This window comes from Rhinolophus sinicus, chromosome 14 (genome assembly GCF_057876585.1).
Source record: "Rhinolophus sinicus isolate RSI-liver-muscle chromosome 14, RSI-T2T, whole genome shotgun sequence".
Lineage (NCBI taxonomy): Eukaryota > Metazoa > Chordata > Mammalia > Chiroptera > Rhinolophidae > Rhinolophus > Rhinolophus sinicus.
Window position 1 is genome coordinate 2,665,680 of NC_142514.1, and position 23,075 is coordinate 2,688,754.

Consider the following 23,075-nt stretch of genomic DNA (forward strand, 5'->3'; position numbering starts at 1 on the left):
GTCGTCTGTTGATACAACATAATCCAGTCTTTGCTGACCAGTGTGGTTTATGACCTGATTTGGAAGAGACATCAATAGTGTAAACTCACTGCTGCCCAGCTTTGCTTTTCCTGCCTGGAGCCAAGGCTCTCCCGCACAGCCAGTGGCAGCGACCACTCCTTTCCTGTGCACTTGCCCCCATCTGGGGATCTTCTCCTGGGGGGCATACTTGTTCCCAGGGGCCCTCCTTCACTGATACTTTCTGCACACCCTCAGGGCTCAGTCAACGAGACGAGCACACTCCTTTTCACCTCTCCCACTAGCAGGAGTCAGACAGTCAGGTGCAGCGACACTCATCCCCCAGCCCCTTTACGTTATTCGGAAGTGTCACAAAGGGTCCCACGCGTCCATGTCCCTGACCTCCCCTCCTTTTCCTTAATACCCAAACCATCCACCTAGAGCCCCATCCTGAAAACTCGGTGCTCTTCCTGCCACCATCCCGTCCCCAAGTCTTCCGGAATCTGAGGGATGCAGGGGATTCTCCTCACATCTTTTCTGGAGTCAGTCCCAGTCCTTACGGCCCCCCCCACACCACTGTGGTCTCCCTCACCCCTGCCTGCCCCACAGCAGAGAACAACCTTTCCAGCGCTCTCCAACACACCTTTAACACAAGCACGACTGCCCTGGAGCAAAACCACAACACAGGACCAAACCTCAGACTTTAGACCCAGCCACAGTTATGAGAAAATGTAAGGACTCCACTGGGCATGGCAACCCCTCCCTCGGGGGCACCCCAGCCCTTGACCAGCTTCCCTGCCCAGGTTTCACACCCAGACCTCCTGACCCCAAAATGCCCAGGAACTGAGTTCAAATGGTGTCACTTTATCTTGCAATGCAAATTAATCTTTTTTCCCCCCATCTAAGTAGAAGAGGAAAACCTATCAACACAGAGACTCCTTAAGAGCCTTGAAATGAGGGTTTTTCTCTTTCCCGGTCCAGGTCAGGTTCTTGGGAAGCCCTCCTTCTACCTGCTGCGAGAGTCCTTCGCTTGCTCAGAGCAAGCCTGGGACCATCTTTCCCTCATCTGATAAACTCCAGTGTTTGACTGGGCAGTAGTGACCTGGCATTTTTTCCTGCTAGCCCCAGGCTGCGGTCACTGTCCTGTGTGAGTCATGGGGGCGGGGGGGTCAGCCTCTCTCTCCTGCCTCTGACTCAGCAGCCTGGCTCTTGCTCTCAGCTGGGGTTTGCAGCCAGGAGCATACTCACCTGGGGAGCAGCTCAGATGCCTGGGAGGACCTCCAAAGTCTGGGTTTAACCTTCTAGTAGAAGGAAAGTGACTTGGAGTTCCTTCCCCACCCCTCCCCCCATCACCACATGCAACTTTTATTGGGGGGTGTTCTACTAAGACAGGGAGCAGAGAAGACAGTAATGTGAATGCTTTAAGGACATGTATATAATTTTAATCAGCATTTCCCCTTTCACTTAAAACCACAAACTTAGCGACTTAATCAAATGTCATGCTTAAGACACATTTACCTCCTTAGGAGAAAAATGAACAGTGGCAGCTCAATTTGGCTTTGGATGGTTTTAAGAAGAGTCCGGTCTGTGAAGGCCTTTAGGTAAATGGCTTAAGAGAGCTTCCAAGAGGACCTCCTGCAGGGGGCAGACAACTGCTCTGTGGGGGAAAGTAGGGCAGAGGTGAGAGGCTCAGAGAGGCCTCTGGAATTCCAGGTTCAGGGCACATAGCTGCCCTTAGGGGGTGAGGAGCCCGGCAGGAAGAGGCAGGGGACCCTGAGGTCTTTCCACAGCAGGTACATCTGAGAACTTCCCTTTTGCACTTGCTGTAGCTGTTAGGTACGTCAGCACACATGCGTGTGTGTGTGTGTGTGTGTGTGTGTGTGTGTGTCTGTGGAGAGACAGAGAGAGAGAGAGAGAGAGAGAGAGAGAGAGAGAGAGAGAGAGAGAGAGAGACTGTTTTGCAGAGTGACATGCTCACCCACCCAATTCTCAAGAGGGGACAAAAATGAAACGGACCCCAACATGAGATGCTGGCAAAGTACAGGAACACAGTTACATTAACAGTGAAATATAAGTCGCGGTTTCATTGTTTCTCAGCATGTAAAACAAATGACAATGTTTTCATCAAGACAGAAAAATAAAAACCAAGTAATAAGTGGGTGTTCTCTGTGGAGGGAACGGGACTGGGGGTATCAGTGTCTGAGGGAAAACCAGAGGAGGGTGCCCTGGTCTTAAATTATACTTTCCAGCCTGAGGGGGGGGGGTCAGGGGCACCCTCCCCCACCACAGATGTAAGAGGCCTGCACGCAGCTGAGCCTGTGCTGTGTCCTTCCTCTCTGACACCGCCTCCTGACTCTTACAGCTTACTCCCAGGTTTGTCCTCTTAACTCCCTGCTTAGGCCCCCAGGGTTCATACCTGGGGTCTGGGGCCGGCCGCCCAGGGTGCTCACATAGAATTCAAGGGGTCTTTACACCTGCACGGGGGGGGGGGGGGGGGAAGTTACACCTCTGTTTTCGAGAACTCTAACTGAAATCTGGCATTTCCTTAATGTAGGCAACACACCACAGCGTGGGACTGTACCTGTGACTGTCAGATGTACACAATGCAGACGTCTCCCTATCACGTCACCGTGATTGCGGATATCTTAAAATATTATCGCTGCATGTGTCAGCACCCAAATGGTGCTATTTTGTTGTTTGGCCAAGGAATTAATGCAGTAATAAAAAGAGCATACATCGCTCTACCAAAAATTTGTTTTATTAAAATGCTGATAATGCATTTCAATATATTGGCTTCCTAATAATGCTGCGCATTTTTGCGTGTGCACTAAAAAACGTTCTGAGACGAGGTCCGCGGGTGTGTGCTAGGCTGCCCAAGGGATCAGGGGGCAGAGCGGCCCGGAGCCCCACCCTTTCTCCAGCTCACCTGGCCCTGCAGCCTCCTCCAGGGTTACTGGGGCTGTGGAAGCGCCTTCCTCGTGCAGGACTCCCACTTGGTCCCGCTAGGTGGCAGCAGTGCTGGCTGGCCACTCTCCTGTCTTGCTGTCCTGGGCCCAACGTCTTCCAGGACCTCCCAGTCTTGTAGTGAGACCTGTCCCCACAGCCTTTGGGCAGAGGGCTCTAGGGGAAGGTCACCCAGGAGTGGCCAGGCAGGCAAAGTGCTAAGGCAGCCTGGTGCGTCTTTGGACCGTAATAGTGACACTAAGTACTAGGCCCTCTCATCCAATCCCCACAAGAATCTCTGTGGAAGGGAGCATGAAAGGCATTTTACAGACTGGGAAACTGAGGGTCAGAGAGGTTAGGTAAAGCACCCAGGACCCCACAGTTAGCAAACAGAGGTGCTTGGTTTGCCCTAGTCTCCAGTTGTGTTCTTGCCACCACACTTCCCTGCCTCCTGCCCCCCCCCTGCCCCCCGGATCTTTGTTTGGAAGCCAGTCACCCCATCCTCCTTCCTGGGTGATGAAGGGGTACCTGGGAGTCCACAGTCCAGGCCATGCTGGGCTGGGTCCCTTCAGGCACCAGCTAACCCCTCCCAGTGATGGGGGGGCCTGGGTGCTGCTATCACAGGGGTGGAGGTGATTCCACAGCCCAGCAGGGGTGGCACCTCTCCTCCCCTCCCGGGCCCCACTTCCACATTTGGCCCCGAGGAACTGCACTGGCAAGAATTCTAAGGCCCCTAACTTGGCAGCGCCCTCCAGGCCACCGAGAGCAGAAAGCAGGGCTGTGTCTGAGGCTTCTCCAGGAGTCAGCAGGTCTGGGCTTCAATGGTGAGTTTTACTGTCCCTCCCTCCTCTCAGTGAATGGGGTCCCCCAGCAGGTGTCTTTTCTTCTCTAGTCACTGTCTTGCAAATACAGCCTAACCAGGTAGGCCCTGGGAAGTCTAGGAATGGGAAGGGGGCTGGCATGCGGTGGGTGGCGCACAGCCTGGGAGGCCCAATTCTGGAAAGCTCCAGAGACTGCTCCGGAGCCAGGGCTTGGTCCAGCAGCAGCTACGGTCGCCAGAGCAGGGGCTGTGAGACACGCAGTCCGGGTGGGGGCTGTTGGAACTTCGGCATTCAGGACCGGGCTGGGTTCGGGCAGAAGGTGCTGGGTTCCGACCCGGAACGCAATGACTTCTTCCGCCAGGGCGCGAGGTGGGGACCAGGCAGTGGAAAGAGAAGGAATTCCAGTAGCGGACCCTCCCGGCCTTCCACAAACTCCTGTGCGGCCCCTTGGTGCAGCTCCATCTGGAGGAAACTTTTCGCGCAGCCGGGATCCATGCGCCCCCGGACCGCTCTCTCGGGAACGCCCCCTCCCCAAATCAGCTCTCCGGGTCCATTGGGCTCACCCGTAACCGGGTCGGTACCTCGAACTGCTTCGCATGCCATCTGGTTACCGTGGCAACACCATCCGGCGGCGCCCGGCGGTCCAATCGGAGCCCGAGGCCTCTCTTGAGCCTTTCCCAAAGCGGGTACCAGGATCAGGCGGGGATAGGGAAGGGGCGGCTGGGGCCCCGCCTGCGGTGTCGCTCGCTCCAGGCACTGCCCCGCCCGGCCAGTCGGGCCCCCGCGAGGCGGGGCGGTGAACGGCAGCCGGGGCCGGGCTGGGGGCTCGGGCTCCAGTTCGAGGGGCGGGGAAGCGGGTGACGTGAGCCGGGCCGGGCGGGCGGAGTTGGGACCCGCTCGAGGAGGCGGGGGCGAGCGCGCGGAGAGGCAGACGCGCGGAGGGAGGCGGCCGAGCGGCGCGGGCGGCTCTGCGGCGGGCGCGGTGGGCGCGGGCGGCGGGGCCCCGGGATCCCCGCGCGCCTCCTCGGCGCCGCGCCGCCGCCGCGCGTCCCCACGCCCTGCGCTCCACGGCGCCCTCGCCCAGCGCGCCTCCGGTGCCCGCCTCCTGCCCGCCTCCCGCGCCGCGGCCGTCTGCAGAGCGAGCGCTCAGACGGAGCCCCCGGCCAACTTGAGCGGCGCGGGCCGGCCGCGGAGCCCGGGTAGAGCCCCCTGACCCGGAGGCGTGCGGAAGCGACCGGTGTTCTCCCGCATCGCCGCCCACCACCCCCACCCCTGACCACGTCGCCCTCTCGGCGCGAGGCTCCGACTGGAGGCAAGAGACACGCACCGTGCGCGGCGGCGCCGCCGGGCCTCCCTCCTCGCCACCCCGGAGGGCGAAGCAGCCTGTCTGCTGCCCCTTGCCGCGCGGCCGCAGCGCAGGAGTGCGCCCCTTCCGGGCCGGCCGCGCTCGCTGCCGCCTTCGCTGGGTCGCCTCCCGGAGCGGGCACGCGAGCCCCAAACCCCGGCCGGAGGATGTGCGCCCCCGCGGGCCGCCCCGCCTGAGCCATGCGCCCCAACGGCGGCGGCGCGCCGGCCGGCATGGAGCCCCGCGCGGCCGCGCTCTGACTCGCTCTGCGCCCCGCGGCCGGCGGGCGGCGGGCGGCGGCGGACCGAGAGCCAGAGACCGGCGCCGTGGGACGGAAGCGAGCGGGATACGGCGCCGCGCAGATGGCCGGGGCAAGCAAGGTCTGAGGCTCCGCTCCCCGAAACGTGACCATGTGGATTCAACAGCTTTTAGGACTCAGGTGAGCGACCCGACCGGCGCCCGGATGCGTGTGGGTGCGTGAGTGCGTGGGTGCTGGGCTGGGCTGAAAGGCGCTTTCCTCAGTGTTGCAAATAAAGGGACCCCTCCTCGCTCTCCGCGAGCGGCCACCGGGGTGCACAGAGAGCCGGATCGGGGCTCCAGTCCGGAGCTTTGAGCTCCGCGGCTCCGCAGGGAGCGGCCCACTCTCCTGGGCTCCGCGCGTCCGGGGTCCGGGCAAGGATGCCCGCAGCTCGCGCCGCCAGCAGCGCAGTGTCCTGGCCGGCCGCCCCGGGGCTCGCAGCGAGGAGCCCGGGCCGCTGGGCGCGGCGGACCGTGGACCCAGGGCGGGGGCCGGGGTTGCCGGGGAAAGCCAGGGCTCCCGGCTCCGGGCGAGAGCTTGGCAAGCGGAGTTGAAGGAAAACAAAACCAAACAGCGACTCCGCCCGCCCTTCCTCTGCCCCGGGCCCGGGCCTGAGCAGGGCCTCCCGGGCTTCCAGCTGCCGATCCAGTTGTCTGCCGGTGACCTCCGGGCCCGACGGGCGCGCACAGCTGGCGGGCAGCTGGGGCGGGAGACCGTGGGACTTTGGGGGAACGCGAACGGGCATTCTCCCCCCCTCGATCCAAACAGAAACACCCGTGGGAGCACCCCGGGGCTTGTCTGTGTCCCGGGCTTCAGGTCCAGCTGGAAAGGGGCTTGGAGGCTGGAGCCCGCGGTGGGGGTACCCAGGAAGACCCTTTTCGTCAAACTTTGCTCGCCTGCGGTGGCGCTCGGGCTTCAACCCCTGCCACGGGCGGCCTAGGACCCGGCAGGGCACAGTTGTCCACTTGCAGGGCAGGCTGCCTCCGAGCCGTCGCCCTCCTGCCGGGGGGCACCGTGGAGCGGAGCTGGTGCGTTTGGGTCCCAGGTTGCTACCGAGAGCCGGGAGGACGTAGGCGGAGGCGGAGAAAGCCGGCGTGCGTTCCCGAGTTCGTCCACTGGGATGCACTGCGCTCTCGCGTTGGGGACCAAAGGGCCGCTGGTGCCGGAGCCGGCTGCTTGAGCCGCCCCCACCGCTACGCGGTCAAAAGCCGGGGGAGTGAGCCCCAGGGAGGATCAGGTACGCGTCCTGGTTTTGAGAAATCGGAAGGGGGCTGAGCTCGCCAAGCGTTTGCTAGCCAACCTCGCTTTATGAGCCGATTCCCCTCTCCAGGAGTAGACTATTTACAACATCTGGTGAAAATTGTTAAATGTTATTATTGGCCCTTTACTGGAAGCGGCATTCCTTGCCGGGTCTCTTTGCGGGCGTGGGCTCTAAAAGGTTAGTGGTGAGACCGGTGGTGTTGGGTATTGGCTCGGCCTGAATCGATGTCGTGTGCTTGGGCTAGATAAGGTTCTGGAAACAGACAAAATGGAGCGAGCAGCTTTGCCGGTGACCCATCCTGGCGCCCTGCCCTCTGCCTCGGGGTCTCAGCCAGATCCCAGCCCCCCGCCCCCCACCCGGGGGCCTTGGGAAAGATCAGCTGGTCCCCACCGACCTGTGCGCACCTTCAGCTCCTGAACCGCTGTCTGGCAGTTGGTTACTGGCTGACCGCCGGCAAGTTATTTGAACCGACATCTTTTTTTTTTTTTATTAGTAAGTTGCTAGGTAGAAAGATTAGTACATTTTGATAAGGGGCGAGGAGAGTAAATAGCAGAGACAGTGAGCGCTCTGTTGGCTCAGAATTCACCGACACCGCGTTCTAAAACATCGCCAAGTGAGATCTGTTGGGGGTTTTGCTTTAGGAAATAGTTCTGTTGGTGATTTTGAAGTTTGACCTTTTGTTTTTTTCCTTTGGTGTTAGCACAAGAGATTTTCTCTAAGTGGGTCTCCAAGGATGAGCTGTCACCTTTTTGGGAGGCTGACAGGAGTGAGCTCTGTCACACGGTGGAGCCGTACCCTGGCCAGAAGGAGGGCTGTATGGAGGGTCTCTGTGCTTTTGCGTCACGACAGGCACCCGGTAACGTTACCTGAGAGCCAAGATTGCTTGCTGGAGAACTGGGAAGCGCTTTTTTTCTTGAAGTCAGGCTGTGACCTTTGCTTACTCCATGGCTCCCAAGTGAGCATGGGGCATCCGACTGCCAGGCTTGGAGCCTCAGGATGTCAGGCAAGCACTGAACCTGGAGCCCAGGTGACAGTAGGCAGCTCTGGGCATTGCCTGAGCGAGGGACTGTGAGCACTGGCTTCCGAGACGGAGTCTGGGTTCGGCGTTTTGCTTCTGCCTTTGAGCAGAGCTGTGCCTGGAGCCTTCTCCTCCTAGGAGGGGAAGCAGACTGTCTTACTGAGCTGTTTTTATGCCTTGTTGGTGGGGCCATAACAAAGCTCTGAAGATACCTTCCTTCAGCATGGATGCAGGGGTCTCCTGAGGCGGCAGCTGCCCTGGAGCCGGACATAAATGAGCACGAGGGGCAGCTGTGTGTGGGGGGTGGGGAGGGGGGCGCTTACTCAGCAAGTAGCGGTTCCGAGGGTGGCGGCCTGGTGGTGAGTGGCCTCTGAGGCTGCAGCTCTCGAGGTGGCTGCTGTCGGGCTTGGAGCCCGCCAGGCATTTGCAAGGTGTCCTTATGAGAGCGTGTGATGGTTCGCCGATGCCAGGCTGTGTCCCTATGGGTCGCTCTGTCTGTTCTCCAAACCTAAGGTTCGGTGGCCCCTTATGTCTGGATGGCCCTGGGGGCGCATGTGTGGTGGGGATAGGGTGTGTGACAACATCATACGACTCTCTTTTTTCATGGGGTGCTTCACGGCTCTCCCCACAGTGCTGTCCACACTGTGCCACAGTTGGGCCTCACCGCAGGGACCCTGTGGGTTGGCTGTCACCAGCCCTGCCTGAAAAGCCCTCCAGCAGCTGGGGCTGTGCAGTGGCTTTAGAGAACCAAGTCAGACGCTCTGTCTACAGACATGGCCTTCCTGGTGAATCTTGGCTCATGCCCGTTTCCAGCTGCTGCCACCGAATTGATTGCCCCTGGAACCCATGGAGTGTCAGTGGCTGTGAAGCTCGTCAGGGACAATAATGCTGGAATGAAGCGCCATTTTAGGAGGCAGCTCAAATCTCCCACCACATGGGCGCACCCCCGACCCTCACGCCCACCTCCAGGATCCACTGTCCAAGCAGAGGAGGGGCTGGCAGGCTCCCCCTAGTCTTCCCCTTCTGTTGATTTCATTGTAATCAATTACCTGCTTCCTTTTCTTCTGTGCATGGAAGGAGGCGATAAATAGGGAGCAGGGCAGGCAGCTGAGAAGCAGAGACAGCTCCACACCTTTCAGAGACGGCTGTCTCCAGGTCCCTGGGGAGGGAACAGCTTGCTTTCCCCCCCTGCTTCCTGCAGCCTCCTGGCCTGCGTCGCTCACATGGTAGTGGGAACAGCACACCCCATCTCGGCCTCGTCGTCCCCACCCACTGACCTGGAGACCATCCAGGTGTTTGGCAGAGGTGGGCCGGGTGTGTGTCCTGAGTCCTTCATCTTCTGGGTTCTTTTCGGGAAACCCACAGGGCACCCACAGCATGTGGGTAGAGCCACACCCTGGGTCACGATGAAGTGGGCAAACACCAAACCCCCAGCCCGACCAGCACTGCGCAGCTTTCCAGAGCCCAGGGGTCCTGTCTGGGGTTACGTAAGAGTCATCTGCCTTCCATGCGTAGTTGCCAAATCTTCTTCAAAGGGTTACAAGTCAATAGAGACCAAACTGATGTAAAGATTAGCTTGGAAAGCCAAATATATCCTTGATCTAGATTTCTGTGTTTGAAGTCTGGCTCGAGAGGGTTTCTCCTGCCCGATGCCAGTCAGACATGAGGGGGAGGTAGGAGCAGGGCTCTGTGCAGCTGGAGCCCACAGACCAGGCGGCCAACTCGACTGACTGTCTTTGTCTAAGACCCCCTTCCAGGAATTCTAGACTCCGTGAGTCATGAGGCTGCGAGCGGGGAGTGGCAGTTACATAACTCGGATTAACTCTCAGTTAATAGAAAGTCAGAGGCTGCAGCGAGCCCATCGGAGCTCCAGAGGTCCTCGGGTGGGAGGCGCTGCTCCCTGGGTGTCCCTCCATCTCTGAACTGGCTCAGATTTGGCCTGGCTGGCTGCTCTAGCGCCCTGTCAGAGCAGCACTCCGTGCCCCAGCAATCAACCGGGAACAGCAGGGTGTTTCTTCAACACCAGTCCCCGAAGGCCCTTCCAGAAGTGTGATAAGTACTCAGACTTCTGCTGCTGCTGGGGGCGGGGTGGAGCAGCTGTGGAGTTGCCTCCCAGCAGCCTCTGGGCTGGCCGAGTTCGTTGGGACTGGCTCTGGGAGCTGTGCTGGCTGGGCTCCAGCTTCTTCCTTTGGAAAGGACCCTGGGGACAGTGAGAAGCCAGAAACCCACCATTCATCTGTGGGGGTCTTCACAGATGACAAACATCTCCAATGTGACCCAAAGAAAGCCCGGAGTGGAGGGCTCCTATGTTGGCAAAAGACAGGGGTCTGGCATTGGACCCACGGGGTGGCCGTGGGGAGGGGCTCGGGTTTGTGTTTGCGTCTCCATCCAATGAGTGCACTCTGCAAAAGGGTGTCCCTTTGTTTCTTTCCACCCAGGGAAAGGTTGGTGGCAGCCATGCTGGGTCCATCTGTGCTGCAACCTCCCCAGCCCGCCATTCACTGGGCTTATTCTGTCCACTCGCTGGGACTTCTGCCAGTTGTTGTACTTTCTCTCGGTGGCCGGCCAAGGAGAGCTGGCCTGGCAGGGCCGTTGCCTGTCTGCCCCTCTACTGTTTCCAGCCCCATGTCGACAGTTGCCTGGGCAGTGTGGCTGCTGAAAGAGTCCTGCTTGGCTGTGTGTGACCTCAGGGGCTTCCGGAAGGGGCAGCATCAGAAGCATGCCCGGGCCTCGTAGCTGGCCAGTGATGAAGGGGGTGTGTCCACTGGGGAAACTTGGGAACCTGCACATGGGCTTCTGTTTTGCACTGGAGAGGAGTCCTGCTCCCTGGGTACGGACTGCGTCTCATTCTTCACCTCCTGTGAAGAGTGCCTGGTGCACGGTAAACGCTCAGGAGATGTCTGCAGATAAGTACTTGTGTCCACATGGCATAGTGCCCTTACTTTATCAAGTCTTGCCCTTGTCGTCAATTGTCCCTAACTTCACACTGAGACCTAGGAAAGGAATGCTCAGCCAAGGCCAGTCTTAAGTTTAGGGCCTGTCCTGACTCAAATAGGTATATCATTTCTTCACCCTGGCTTACTGGTGTTCACAATTCCACCATTAGAGATTCATTCCTTTGGCTCGAGGATTGAGTTATACTTGGAATGCAGACATGTTCAGGAAAAAATGCCTCACTGAATTCTTTCAGTCGTTATCAGTTCGGTAGGAGTGAGAGCATCCAGTTTTTAAGTGTCTGGGAAGAGGACATGAAGGCAGGTGGCACAGGTTGGGCAGTGGGATGGGGGTGCTGACGTGCCACCAAGGGAGGACAGGGAGACGTGGCGGGGCTTTGGGCAGAAAGGCAAACTTATTGGGCTGAAATCTCCCCTTCCTCGTGGCTTTCTCGGGGATGGGGACAGTTTATACACCTACCAGGGACCAGGAAATGGTTAAGTAGAGATAGAGCCAGTTCATTTGAAAGAGAAGGTTCTGGTCGGTATATGAGTCCATGATACACAGGTAGGAGAATGTTGAGGGAAGTTAGTGACCCGCACACACCGTAAGGCACCTCTGCTCCTGTCCCAAAGGTGAGCAGCCAAAGGTGAGCAGCCAAAGGTGAGCAGCCGAAGGTGAGCAGCCAAAGGTGAGCAGCAGAATTTGCACAGCACATGGATAAGACACGCCTGCTTTTTCTCTTTTTTTTCAATTGAGGTATAATCGGCATAAGATTAGTTTCAGGTGTACAATATAATGATTCAATATTTGTAAATATCAGGAAATGATCACCGTAATAATTCTAGTGAACATCCATCACCACACACAGTTACAGAATTTTTTTTTTCTTGTGATAAGAACGTGTAAGATCTAGTCTCTTAGCAACTTTCAAACCTGCAGTCCAGAGAACAGACTGGTGGTTGCCGGAGGCAGGGGTGGGGGCTGGGTGACATGGGTGAAGGGAGTCAAAGGGTCCCAATTCCCACTTATAAAATAAGTCCTGGGGATGTAATGGACAGCATGGCGACTCTAATAAAACATGTCTGCTTTAAATGTCCACAGAACAGAAAATGCCCTGATCTCTGCTTTCATTCATTTCACTCACACCTTTAATTCATTCCTTAGTTCTTGAGTGACTGGGGCATCAGTAGATGCCCCACGGACCCAGAATTGAGTGGGTTTCTGTGCAGTGTGAGGAACAGTTTGTGGGGGGGTCCAAATACTATGCTCAGGGTAGAGACCAGCACAATCCGATAAAAATATAATATGGGTCACATTTGTACTTGGAACATTTCCAGTAGCCACAGTGAAACAAAACAAAACAGGGAACTCAACTTTGATGATACGTTTAATTTAACCCAATGCACACAAAATACTATCATTTCAGTGTGGACGCAATATAAACTAGTACTGATGAGTATCAATGTTACCTTCTTATTCTGTGCTTGGGCTTTGAAATCAGGGGTGTCATTTATTCCCACAGCACATCTCCCTTTGGGCTAGCTGCATTTGGGGTGCTCAGGAGCCACGTGGGGCTTGAGGCTGCTGTATTGGACTCTTTCCTGGGGAAACTCAGAGGTGAGCAAAGGCAGTGTTGAGGAGCCTGCCACCCCCCCAGCCAGTGTCTGATTCTGGCACTGTTGCTCCATTAGCACGAGCTCCGCGGAGGGCCAGCCTGGCTGGCATTCCTTCTAATTCAACAGTGGATGGTCGCCGAGTGCCATCTCTGTGCCAGGTCACGCCGGAAGCAGAGGCAGAACAATGAGCTGGGTGGGGAGCAGCCACTGCCTTTTCAGGGGGCCCGCAGCCTGCAGAGGGAGATGGCAGGCTGTGCAGGCAGGTCATTGAGACCTGCTGGGGCACTTCCTGCACCGGATGGTGACAAAACACTCTTGGGGTGCCAAGTAGGCAGTGACAAAGCCTCATCACTTGTAACACAGGCGTCAGAGCCTGGGGTCAGTTGATGATGAGGTAAGAGCAGCAAGTGCAAGAGCAAACAGGCCAGGTGACTTGCTGGCAGGGAGAGCTGACCTCCTGGGAGAAATGTTTCCAGCGTCTTCTTGAATTCCTGAATGAACACACGTGGGGTGGCAGACAGCCAGCGCTCCCTCCTGAGGCACATTCAACGACCAGACGGGTCGTTGAGGGCGGGGCCTTGCTCCTGTCCCCTGCACCCTGCACCCTGGCACCTGTCACCAATGATGACAGTCCAGCTGTCTCAGGGCCCATGGGAGCACGAGAGCCAGTGACTCACCAAGGCCTTGTTTGAATGAAAACCTGTCGGAACATTGTTCCAGAAATGTGTGTGTGTGTGTGTGTGTGTGTGTGTGTGTGTGTGTGTTGGAGAGTGTGCAGTTGGGTGTATATGCAGTTGGAGGTGTGTGGGGGAGTGTGTGTTTGTGTGTGATGTGTGAATGAGTGTGTGCACGTGTGGTGGGTGTGCATGTGAGTATGTGTTGTGGCGTTTGGGGGCCAGTGGGTATCAGAGCACGTGTTCTCAGGAGCTCCAACGCCAGGTGAAGAGACCAGTTTTTAGAACAAAACCTCCTGCAGAGGAAATTGGCCGTATTCACAGGATTGAGAGTAAGCGTGGAACGTGCCACATCAGAGCCTGGCTGCTGGCAGCTGCTCAGAGACACCTGGGTCTGAGTGGGCGGATGGGCTGCGTTTCAGTGCTGCACAGGCATGAAGGGGGCTCTGGGGGGACTGGTGGGGTTGCCCTTGCAACCACAAGCCCACCCTGTGTCTTCATGAAACAATGCTGGTGCCCCTTCTAAGTGCAAGGTCCCTCACCAGGCAGGGCTTCCAGGCAGGGAGTGTGGTCTGCTAAGGCGCCCTGGGTGGTCATTTGTGGCCACCCTTTCCTGAGGATTAAAGTACAGAATTTGCATTGTGGGATAATTCCACAATTTGGGAGCCCTAAATTAAATGGCAAGCTCCCTGAGCTCCGGGGACACCCATTTTGATGCCATTGAAATCATTTCGAATGTACTGACTTAAAGTAGGGCACAGATTCATTCTTACTAGATCCCTATATTCAAACTTATGGAACTTTCTGGCGACTGAAGAGCAGATCAAGTGCCTTCCTTTGGCCAAATCCAATGGTGCAACTTCTTCAAATTGACATACAGGTTCTGTTAGCTGTTGTGAAGATTCTAGCAAAAGAGAGATGAGGAGGGCAGCTAATCACCATGGCTCCAGGAGTGGGTTCTCAGGAATTCACTATTTATTGATGGGTCATAGCGTGCCAGGGCCCTGTGGGCATTTTCCTGCTATTGCCTGGTTCTGAAAAAAGGAATGTTTACGTTGGAGGGAGGGGAGATTTCAGGGAGGAAAGCCTGGCATCAGAAAAGTGCTATTAAAAAACTGACATTCTCAATTCATTTTATGAAGCTGAGATTACTCTGATATCAAAGTCAAACAAAGACAAACAAAAACAGAAAACGATAGAACAATATTGCTGTGCAAATAGCCCCTCCCCCAAAAAGCGTAGCATAATAATACAATAGCAAAACTCTTAAGCAGATGCAATTCAGCAATATGTAAAAAGACCTTTATACTATGGCCAAGTAGGTTTATTCCATGGATGCAAGGATGGTTCAATATTTGAAAATCAGTAAATACAACCTATCATATGAAAAGGCTGAAGAAGAAAAACTGCGTTTGATAAATTCAATACGTATCTATGAGAAAAACTCTCAGAAACATAGGAATAGAGGGGCACTTCCCCAAGTTGATAAAGGACATCTCCAAAAGGCTGCAACTAACTTCGTACTTAATGTTGAGAAACCAGAAGCTTTCCCCTGAGATCAGGACCAAATGCAGGATGTCCACTGTCACCACTCTTACGTCAACATAATGCTGCAAACTCTAGTGTGACACAGGAAGAAAAGGAAATAAGAGACATACAGAAAGGAAGACAGAAAACTGTCTTTGCAGATGATATGATTGTCTACATAGAAAAAAATCTCACATAAGCTATAAAATCTCCTAGAACTGTGAGTTCAGCAGGGTTGCAGGATACAAGATAAATGTACAAAAATGAATTGCATTTCTCTCTATTAGCAGTGATCCCATGGACAGTGAAAAGAAAAAGTCCATACCATTTACAATCACTCAAAAATGAAGTATTTTGGTGTAAATTTAACAAAACATGTTATGCTGACAATTCTGAGGATTCACAGGCGGAAGAAAGAAATCAGAGAAGGTCTGAATAAATGGATAGACATACCATGTTCATGGATTGGAAAGGTAGACATAGTAAGGATGTGAATTTTCAAACTGGCGTGGAGGTTGAACACAATTCTCATCAAAATGTTTGTACATATAGATAAGATGATTCTGAAACTCGTGAAAAGGAACTAGGATGGCTAGAACAGCTGTGGACGAGAATAATAAAAGGGGAGGACTCGGTCTCTCTGGATACAGGACTTATTATAGAGCCCCAATAATGAACACAGTGTAGTATCAATTTAGGGTTAGATACATAGATCAATGCAACAGAACAGAGGGTCCAGAAATAGACCCCCACAAATATCTGAACTGATTTTTGGCAAAAGTGCAAATTCAGTGGAGGATACCTTCTTTGACAAATGGTACTGGAACAACCAGACATTCATAGCCATCCACCCCCCCTCCCCCCCCCAAAAAAAAAAAAAAAAAAAACCAACACAAAAAAACCCTCAACCTAAGTCTCATACTTTATACAAAAAAACTCAAAACACACCATAGAATTACATGTAAAACTATAAAAGTTTTAGAAAAAAGTAAGGAGAAAATCTTCAAGATGTGGGGCTAGCTAAGCCAAGAGTCTTCAACTTGACATCAGCAGCACAATCCATAAAAGGAAGAACTGATACATTGGATTTTTATCAAAATTTTAAAATTTACTCTGTGAGAGAGTCTTTTAAGAGGATGAAAAGACAAACTACAGAGTGAAAGCGAATGCTTGCAGAACACACACCTGACAAAGGACTAGTATCTAAACGACATAGATACCTTTCAAAACTCAAGAAAAAGTTGAACAATCCATTTAGAAACACGCAAGAGCTTTGAAGGAACATTTCACCAAAGAGGATATTTATTTGGACACTAAAAAAGCGTGTGGAAAGGTGTTCAATATTATCATGTATTAGAGAAGTACAAATTAAAACCACAATGAGACACCACTATCCACCTATCAGAATGGCTGAAATAAAAAATACTGACAACACCCAGTGCTGGTGAGCATGTGGAGAAACTGTCCCACTCACACTGCTGGTGGGAGGTAAAATGTTACCACTGCTCTGGAAAGCAGTGTGGCAGTTTCTTAGGACACATGCCCCTGCCGTACGGTTGAACGTTTCACTCTTGGACATTTGTGCCAGAGAAATGAAATGTATCCTCACACACGAATGTTTATAACAGCTTTATTTGTGATAGTCACGAATTGGAACCAAGCCAGATGCCCTTTCATGATGAATGTGAAACATGGTGGCACCGTCACACCATGAAATAGCACCCAGCAATGAGAATGGAAGCAACCTGCGTGACTCCCTGGAGAATTATGTGAGTGAAAAAAGCCTCTCTCAGAAGGTCACATACCCTTGTGATGACCCCACAGCAACATGAAGTGACCAAATTATAGAACTGGAGAAGGGAGTAGAAGTTGCCAGGGGTCAAAATGAGGTGGGGATTCGAAGGGGAGAGGCTGTGGCTGTGACAGGGCACCCTGAGGGCTTCTTGGGACAGAATGGTTTCTACGCGATGGTGTGAGTGAGGATCCCTCTGCTTATAACACCTGAGGTTTTGTGAGATGTTACCACTGGGAGGAATGGGTACCGGGCACAGGATCTGTCTGTTAGTCTTACAGCATGTGTGCGTCTACAGTTAAAATAAATGGTTCAATGAAAAAATACAAATACTCTCTACTTCTCTGTCAAAGATTAGCACCTGATTGTATTTTCGGTGTGTGTGTGTGTGAGTGTGTGTGTGTGTGTGTGTGTGTGTACACCCTTTTTAGGAACATGCACTCGGATTTGGTGATGTGGAAAGGGGGAAAAGGGGGCAACAATTACTTTATGAAATTTGCCATGTTGTGATTCTGCCATGTTTTGGAGAATGCAAATACAGCAACATCTGAACGTGCGGTGTTGCTAACGTTATGAGATCCATCATCAGTGACAGTGATAAATGACCGGGTGCATAATTATTGGATAAGAAGAGCTGTCCAGATCCTCACATAAATTAGGTCAGCTCCGAAAATAGAGCAGCCTTTTTGGGGCCAGCCCCACTTTCCTACCCTGGCACGTAGGGTGGCTTCAAGACCACGCTCAGAGGATTTTAAATCAAGAACAGCTGGTTTCTTTCTACATCAGTAACACATGAGACTCAAGGTTGTGAAACAGAATGGTAATTGGTGGCTTTGCTGTTTTCGCCTCATTTTGGTCTTTATGATGAAAGAACTGGAGTGTGTGTGAGTGTGTGTGTGCGCCCACGTGCACACACGCTCTATAAATGCTGTTGAGTGAAGTTGGGTGATGCACTGGGAAGCTGTGTTAGATTCTGCTGTGTGCTTCTGAGACCCCATGAGCTAGACTCATGACTTGTCTTACTCTGTCCTTGACGTCCTGTGAGGAGGCCCTAGAGCACCCCCGTTCCAGACCTTTCCATAACCCAAGCTTTGTGCTAAGTGACCCAATCAATCTACATCATCTCAGTCCTCAGGATCCTCATGGCAGCCCTGCAAGGCAGGTCTTGTCGCTCTCATTTTACAAAGGAAAACACAGAGAGGTTAAGTCATTTGTCCAAGGTCACACAGCAAGTTACTGGGAGAGCTGGGATTTGAACCCGGGTTCATAGACTCCAAGGTCCATTCATGTTTCTTCCACTGTCCCTTATGGCTCCCGGGTTTTATGTGAATTTTGCTTTTCACTCCTGTAACTTACACGTTGCCCTTTTGGGAAAAACAAAACAAAAATGAAATGAAATAAAATGAAAGTTGAAGAACCCAGCTGCTGTGACATCAGGTCAACACTTTTAGGATCCAGCCCTGTATCCAGCTGCCTCTAAAACCACAGTTCCTTCGGGCACCTGCAGTTTGAAGTAAAAGGCTGGTCGTCTAAATCAGAGATTGTTTTGCAGAAAAGGATTCATGAAATGTCACCAAGGGAGGAAAACATCTCTATGACACAGATACTGTTATTCAGTCTATTTAATAATTAAAAATAAATATGTCACCAATTCCAGGGAGGCCCTCTTGAGAGTTGTCTCGAAATTAAACTGCGGAAGTGAATGAATGACTACATTGAGAAACTTGGGTTTAGCATAACTGGGTGGAACGGATTGCCCACTGTGTGTGTGTGTGTGTGTGTGTGTGTGTGTGTGTGTGTGTTGAGGTCGGCTTTACCTACCATAACATTTTAAGTGTACAAGTCCGTGATTTCTAGTTAATTTACCGTGTGTGCAACCATGACCGTAGTTCAGGTTGGACCATTTCCATCACCCCCATTAACAGTCCCCGTTTCTGCCCCCCAAGCCTCCAGCAACTACTAATGTGGTTTTTGTCTCTGTAGACTTGCCTCTCCTGGGCATTTCCTATAGTCACGCATGCGGCCGTCTCTTGTCTGGTTTGCTCCACTGAGCTTTGTTCCAGCAGGCCCTTCCGTCCTCGGTATTCCCGAGCTGCATCCCTTTTCCGGGCATCCCACACCTGGTTTAGCGGTTCCCCTGTTGAGGGGCCTGTCGCCATTCCTGCTTTGCAGTTGGTGCTGTGAACATTTGCGTGCAGGACTTCGTGGGCACAGGGTTTTTGTTTTTCTCGCCATCCCGGCTACCTGACAACCACAGATAGAAATGCTGCGGGGATCACAACAAGCCCTGCAGATGGAATTGGGTTGGTGGGAATGTACCGGGCCAGGGACGCGGGATTCCACCTCTGGTTTTCCATATGCTCCTTCCGTTGGCGCCACAGGGAAGAGCTGACTACACATAAGCCCGTGTTTGTTTGTTCATTTTTCATGTGATAAACATTTGTTGAGTGACAACTGTGCCTCGCCACGGCACTGCATCTTACGAGATAAATCCGAGTACAGTGGTTTCCGTTGTGTCTTGGTGCAAAGATACTGGAGGGGACACCTGGACTCATTAGAGGAAGAAGGGCTGCCAGCTGGCCTGGGTGTGGTCCCCATGCCTGGAGGAAGGAGCCTGCGGCCTGGGAGTGGCGAAGAGGGGGTTGGTGGGTGGCCCTGCAAACGGCCCCCCTCTGCTAGGTGGCAGCTGTGTGTATTCTGGATTGTGTTTCCTTCCAGTGGGGCAGTGGTGCCAGCTCAGGAAGCCCACCCTCCTGCAGCAGATTATAGCAAAGGGCTTTGGGGGATCCTTTTAGATGAGAGGAACGGTGCTGGGTCGGTGAGCACAGGCCGGAGCTCACCGGAAATGAGGTTGCGCTGTGTTAAAGACCGCAGCTCATGGGACATCCATTCCCCAGCCACACCACGCACGGTGCAGGGTAGGGACTGTTCCAAAGGGAGCGGGAACTTGGAGGGACGTGATTTCGTCCTTCCTGAGCTGGTCCCAGGTGTGTGGACAAGAGTCATGGCCCAACTGGCCCTCCAGAGTCCTTGCTCTCAGATGCCAGCTTCTCAGCTGGTGTGCAGAGCAGGGGCTCCCCAGACATAGGGGTGGTGAAGAGATCTCAGGTCTGGGGACCAGTGTCGATTGTTTGGTAATTCCTTCCTTGAGCTGTTTTGAGAAGGATTTTTGAGTTCTCCTTGATGCTTGAGAGGGAAAAGTGCCCAGAGACCACTCATCATGTCTGCTCTGGGCGTGGGATGGGAAAATGGTAGCCCGAGTGTCACAGTGTCCCTTCCTCCCTGGGAGGGTGGAAGATATGCTTGTCGGTAGCCGCGGGTTGAACGCCTTCATGGAGGCATATAGATGTAACATTAGTGAGCGCTTGCGTGGTGGTTACTATGTACCAGACACTGTCCGAAGCACTTGACACATCTTAACTCATCCTTACAGCATTGCTACAATGTGGGCATTTCATTACCTCCTTTTTCCAGAGGAGGCACAGAGAAGTTGAGTTACTTGCCCAAGGTCACACAGCAAGTAAATGGCAGAGCTGGGACTCCAACCCAGGCAGTCTAGTTCCAGCGTCTGTCCTCTGAACCATTACATCTGGAAGACAATACATGGGCATTGGATGTGTTTAAGGAATTCCACATCTGCCAAGCCCAGGCAGGCAGCAAAGCATGGGATTGGAGCCCAGCATCCAGGGGTCAACTTCCTTCCTGCCTGGCTCGGTGGGGGACACATATGGACACCCGGGATTCAGAGGTTGGGAAGGACACTTCCTGACCATCGGGTGTTCTGAGACTGGTAGTAAGGATGTCGGGCGTGGAGTGCCCACGTGATAACAGAAGCCTATCCATGTGGTTGGGGGTCTGCCTGGGGCCCAACTGGGCAGCCACAGAGGAACAAATGCACCCACCCTTGGCTGCAGACCCCCAGGGCAACGCCCTCCTGCTGGGGTGGGTCACAAGCGTTGTCCTCCGACAGGTCAAGTGTGGCCCTGGGAGACAGCTGGCAAGCCTGCTTCTGCTTCTTTAGACGATGTTTTGGGTGACACCCACGTGGCTCCGCTGTGCTTTTACTGGAGTTCTATATAACGTAGCTCACCTTTGACGAGAGTCCCATGTGCGCCTTCCTGGACCCATGGCCACCACGAACTAAAGTAAATGTTACCCTGGGGAGTCCATCTCCCTAACTGTTGCCAAAAGTTGTCTTGGGCAAGGCTGAAGAGATTCCCTGGGCACGCCCCATGGGCTTCATCGGCATGGAAACACCATTTGTTCAAAGTGGTTTTCTATAAAGGAATCAGTTACCAGGCCGGGCATTCTGTTTTATGTATTGCAATGAACCTGCCGGAACCACCAGGCCAGCCTGTGACAAAGGCCTGGCCTCCGGCCCAGCTGACTTCAGGCCGCGCTCTGGCACTTGGGAAGAAGTCCGTTCCAATGAGGAGGAAAGGACCCACTAGGCGCCCACCCGCTTGCCTCGCTGTGCCCACCCCCTCTTTTTGTAGAGGGAACATTCAGGACAGTGCCAGATGCTGGGAAACGCTGTGCTTCCCGCTGAGGCACATGGTGGCTTTCAGAAGGCACAGATTCTTTAGGGAGCCAATTATGCAAGACAAGAGTAAGCATGTTTATTTTTGTGACACCACCTTTCACAATCCCAGAAAATGTTGATGGAGTGGCCCCATTAGGTGCTGGGTCTGGATGCTGTGGCTTCACACCTCGCAGGCTGGCAGGGGCACTGCCGCCTCTCGATCAGAGCCCTCGCTCGGCTAATTTACTGCTCGTCACTGCCCGAGGTCTCTTTGCTCTCACGCTCCAGGTTCCTCCTTCCCTCAGCATTTTCAGGCTAATTTGATTCTCTTCACAGAGGCCGATGCTCCAGAAAACCTGAGCCCCAAGCTCACTCTGCTGGCGTCTGTTGTTCAGGTTGTGGCATCCAGGGTCATGGGCGAAGCCAGGGCTGTGGTTTCCTAGTGCCCGCCAGCCGGGTGGTCTCCCAAGGGTCAGCTGGCCCAGGACTGCAGCCCAGGCGGGCTCCGGGCCTGCAGGCCACGGAAGAGTCCCTGCTGATGGAGGTGCTGATGGAGTGGCTCCTGAGTGCTGTGCTGGGGCACGGAGACAGGAGAACCCTCCCGGGCCCTGCAGGAGCCACAGGGAAAGAAGCACGTGGCTCTACTGGAGCAGTTGGGAAGGCTTCCTGGAGGAAGTGACACTTGACCCTCACCTGGGAGGACCAGTAGAAGGCAGGCAGGTGTGCCCAAGAAGGAAGGTGCATCCAGGCAGAGGGAGCAGGATGGCTGCTGTCTCTCGAGCACTTCAGGTGTGCGTGCTTTACAGACGGACACACGGAGGCCCCTGGCAGTTGACCGACTTACTGCAGACTCACCCCCAGGTCCCTGCCCCAGGAGGAGCTCAGGGGTGGGCAGAGCAGGTACATTGGGTCAGTGTCCAGCTTCTGTGTAGCTGGGGAGGAAGGCATGTGGGGGGCCATGGGAGGGAGGAGCCTGAGAAGGTCACCAGGGCCAGAGTGGGGGCCTTGGACGCCAGCTAGGACTCCAGCTCCGTCCTGCAGGCTGGGCCATCAGCGAAGGTCCCAGGGAAGCCCTGCCCACTCCTCCTGTGGGTGTTCAGCTGGAAAGGGGGAGACAACCCTGGGGAGTGACCTGGGAGGAGACAGACTGCTGGGAGTTGGGGGAGTGAGAAGACCTGGGGGGTCACTGCGGGCAGAGCCTCGGGTCCTGGCTGGCCCGTCGGTCATGTGCTGGGGGCCCCCTGGAGGACGATCAGAAACCCGGAGGCCAGGAGCTCTGGGTGGAGGCCGGAGGAAACCCCAGCTGCGGAGGCGCCCAGTGACAGGGCTGCGGTCAGCTGCCCTGCGACCGGTCTGTTTTCAGCCAGTTACTCTCGGGAAAACGCTGTATCAGGACCGCGTGGGGCCAGCGCCCGGCCTGCTCTAACCATGCCACCTTGCTTTCCACCCCCTTTCTGCATCCTCTCCCCATCAGAGGCCCCTCAGGTGACACTCGTCAGCCTGCCCACGCTGCACGTTTGCATTTTGGGAAGAGCCTGGGATGCAGGGTGGTGAATCAACAGCACCGGGGCACCGTGGAGATTGCGGACAGGAGAGGGAGGACTCGGCGGAATTTGTTTTCTTCCCCATAATGTCATTGGGGGTGGCTTCCTTTGTCCACCTGTGGCTCCAAACCTGTGTGGTGACACAGCTAAAAGCCCCCTCCTTAAAGTAGCTTAGGAAGAGAACTGTTACGTGTGTGTGCGTGCACGCACGCATGGGGAGCGTGTGTATGTGTGTGTGTGTGTCATGTGTGTGGGTGTGTGTGTGTACATGTAGGTGTGTGTGTGGAGTGTGTGCAATGGGAGAAGTGGGTGGAAGGCACCAGTGGACTTGAAAATCACCGATTAATAAAGCTTTGCCCTTTTCATCCATCAGGTGTCAAGCAGTTCAGAAACTTTAATTAACAAAATTTCTCAACAGCCCTTCAAGGTCAGGAAATGTCATTAGCCTTACTTCACAAATGGGTAAACTGAGGCAGAAGGGTTAAGCAATTTGTCTACGGTCATACAAAGTCAGCAGAGTGGCGCCCACAGACTCCAAGAGGAGTTTGACCAGACTCACGGGCAGCTCTGCTGTCCAGTCCCGGTTCTGGGAGGGGGACGCCCAGGGAGAGTGCGGGCACGTCTCTTTCTTGTTCTGCATGTTGTGTGTGCCAGGCCTGGAGCCAGGAGCCCCCGCCTGGGAGACGTATCCAGGGCCGACGTCCATGGGCAGAGCCTGCAGTGGCCAGGCTTTGCTGGGCCCTGCTTTCCTTTTATGGTCCCGCATTTATTTTCAGTGAG

The 23,075-nt window shown here is 54.3% G+C and overlaps 1 protein-coding gene across 2 annotated transcripts in view; it reads left to right on the top strand.

Annotated features, from left to right (window-relative positions):
• Positions 1 to 4,728: 4,728 nt before the first annotated feature.
• AJAP1 (adherens junctions associated protein 1) overlaps positions 4,729 to 23,075 on the top strand; it is a 103,403-nt gene continuing 85,056 nt past the window's right edge. The window contains exon 1 of one of the 2 annotated variants that reach the window (XM_074334206.2): positions 4,729 to 5,545. In XM_074334206.2, coding sequence (XP_074190307.2) covers positions 5,517 to 5,545 — 29 coding nt within the window. In that variant the 5' untranslated portion in view covers positions 4,729 to 5,516. Of the gene's footprint in view, positions 5,546 to 6,506; positions 6,642 to 23,075 lie in introns of those variants that run through there. The other variant, XM_074334207.2, reaches the window with a different exon arrangement.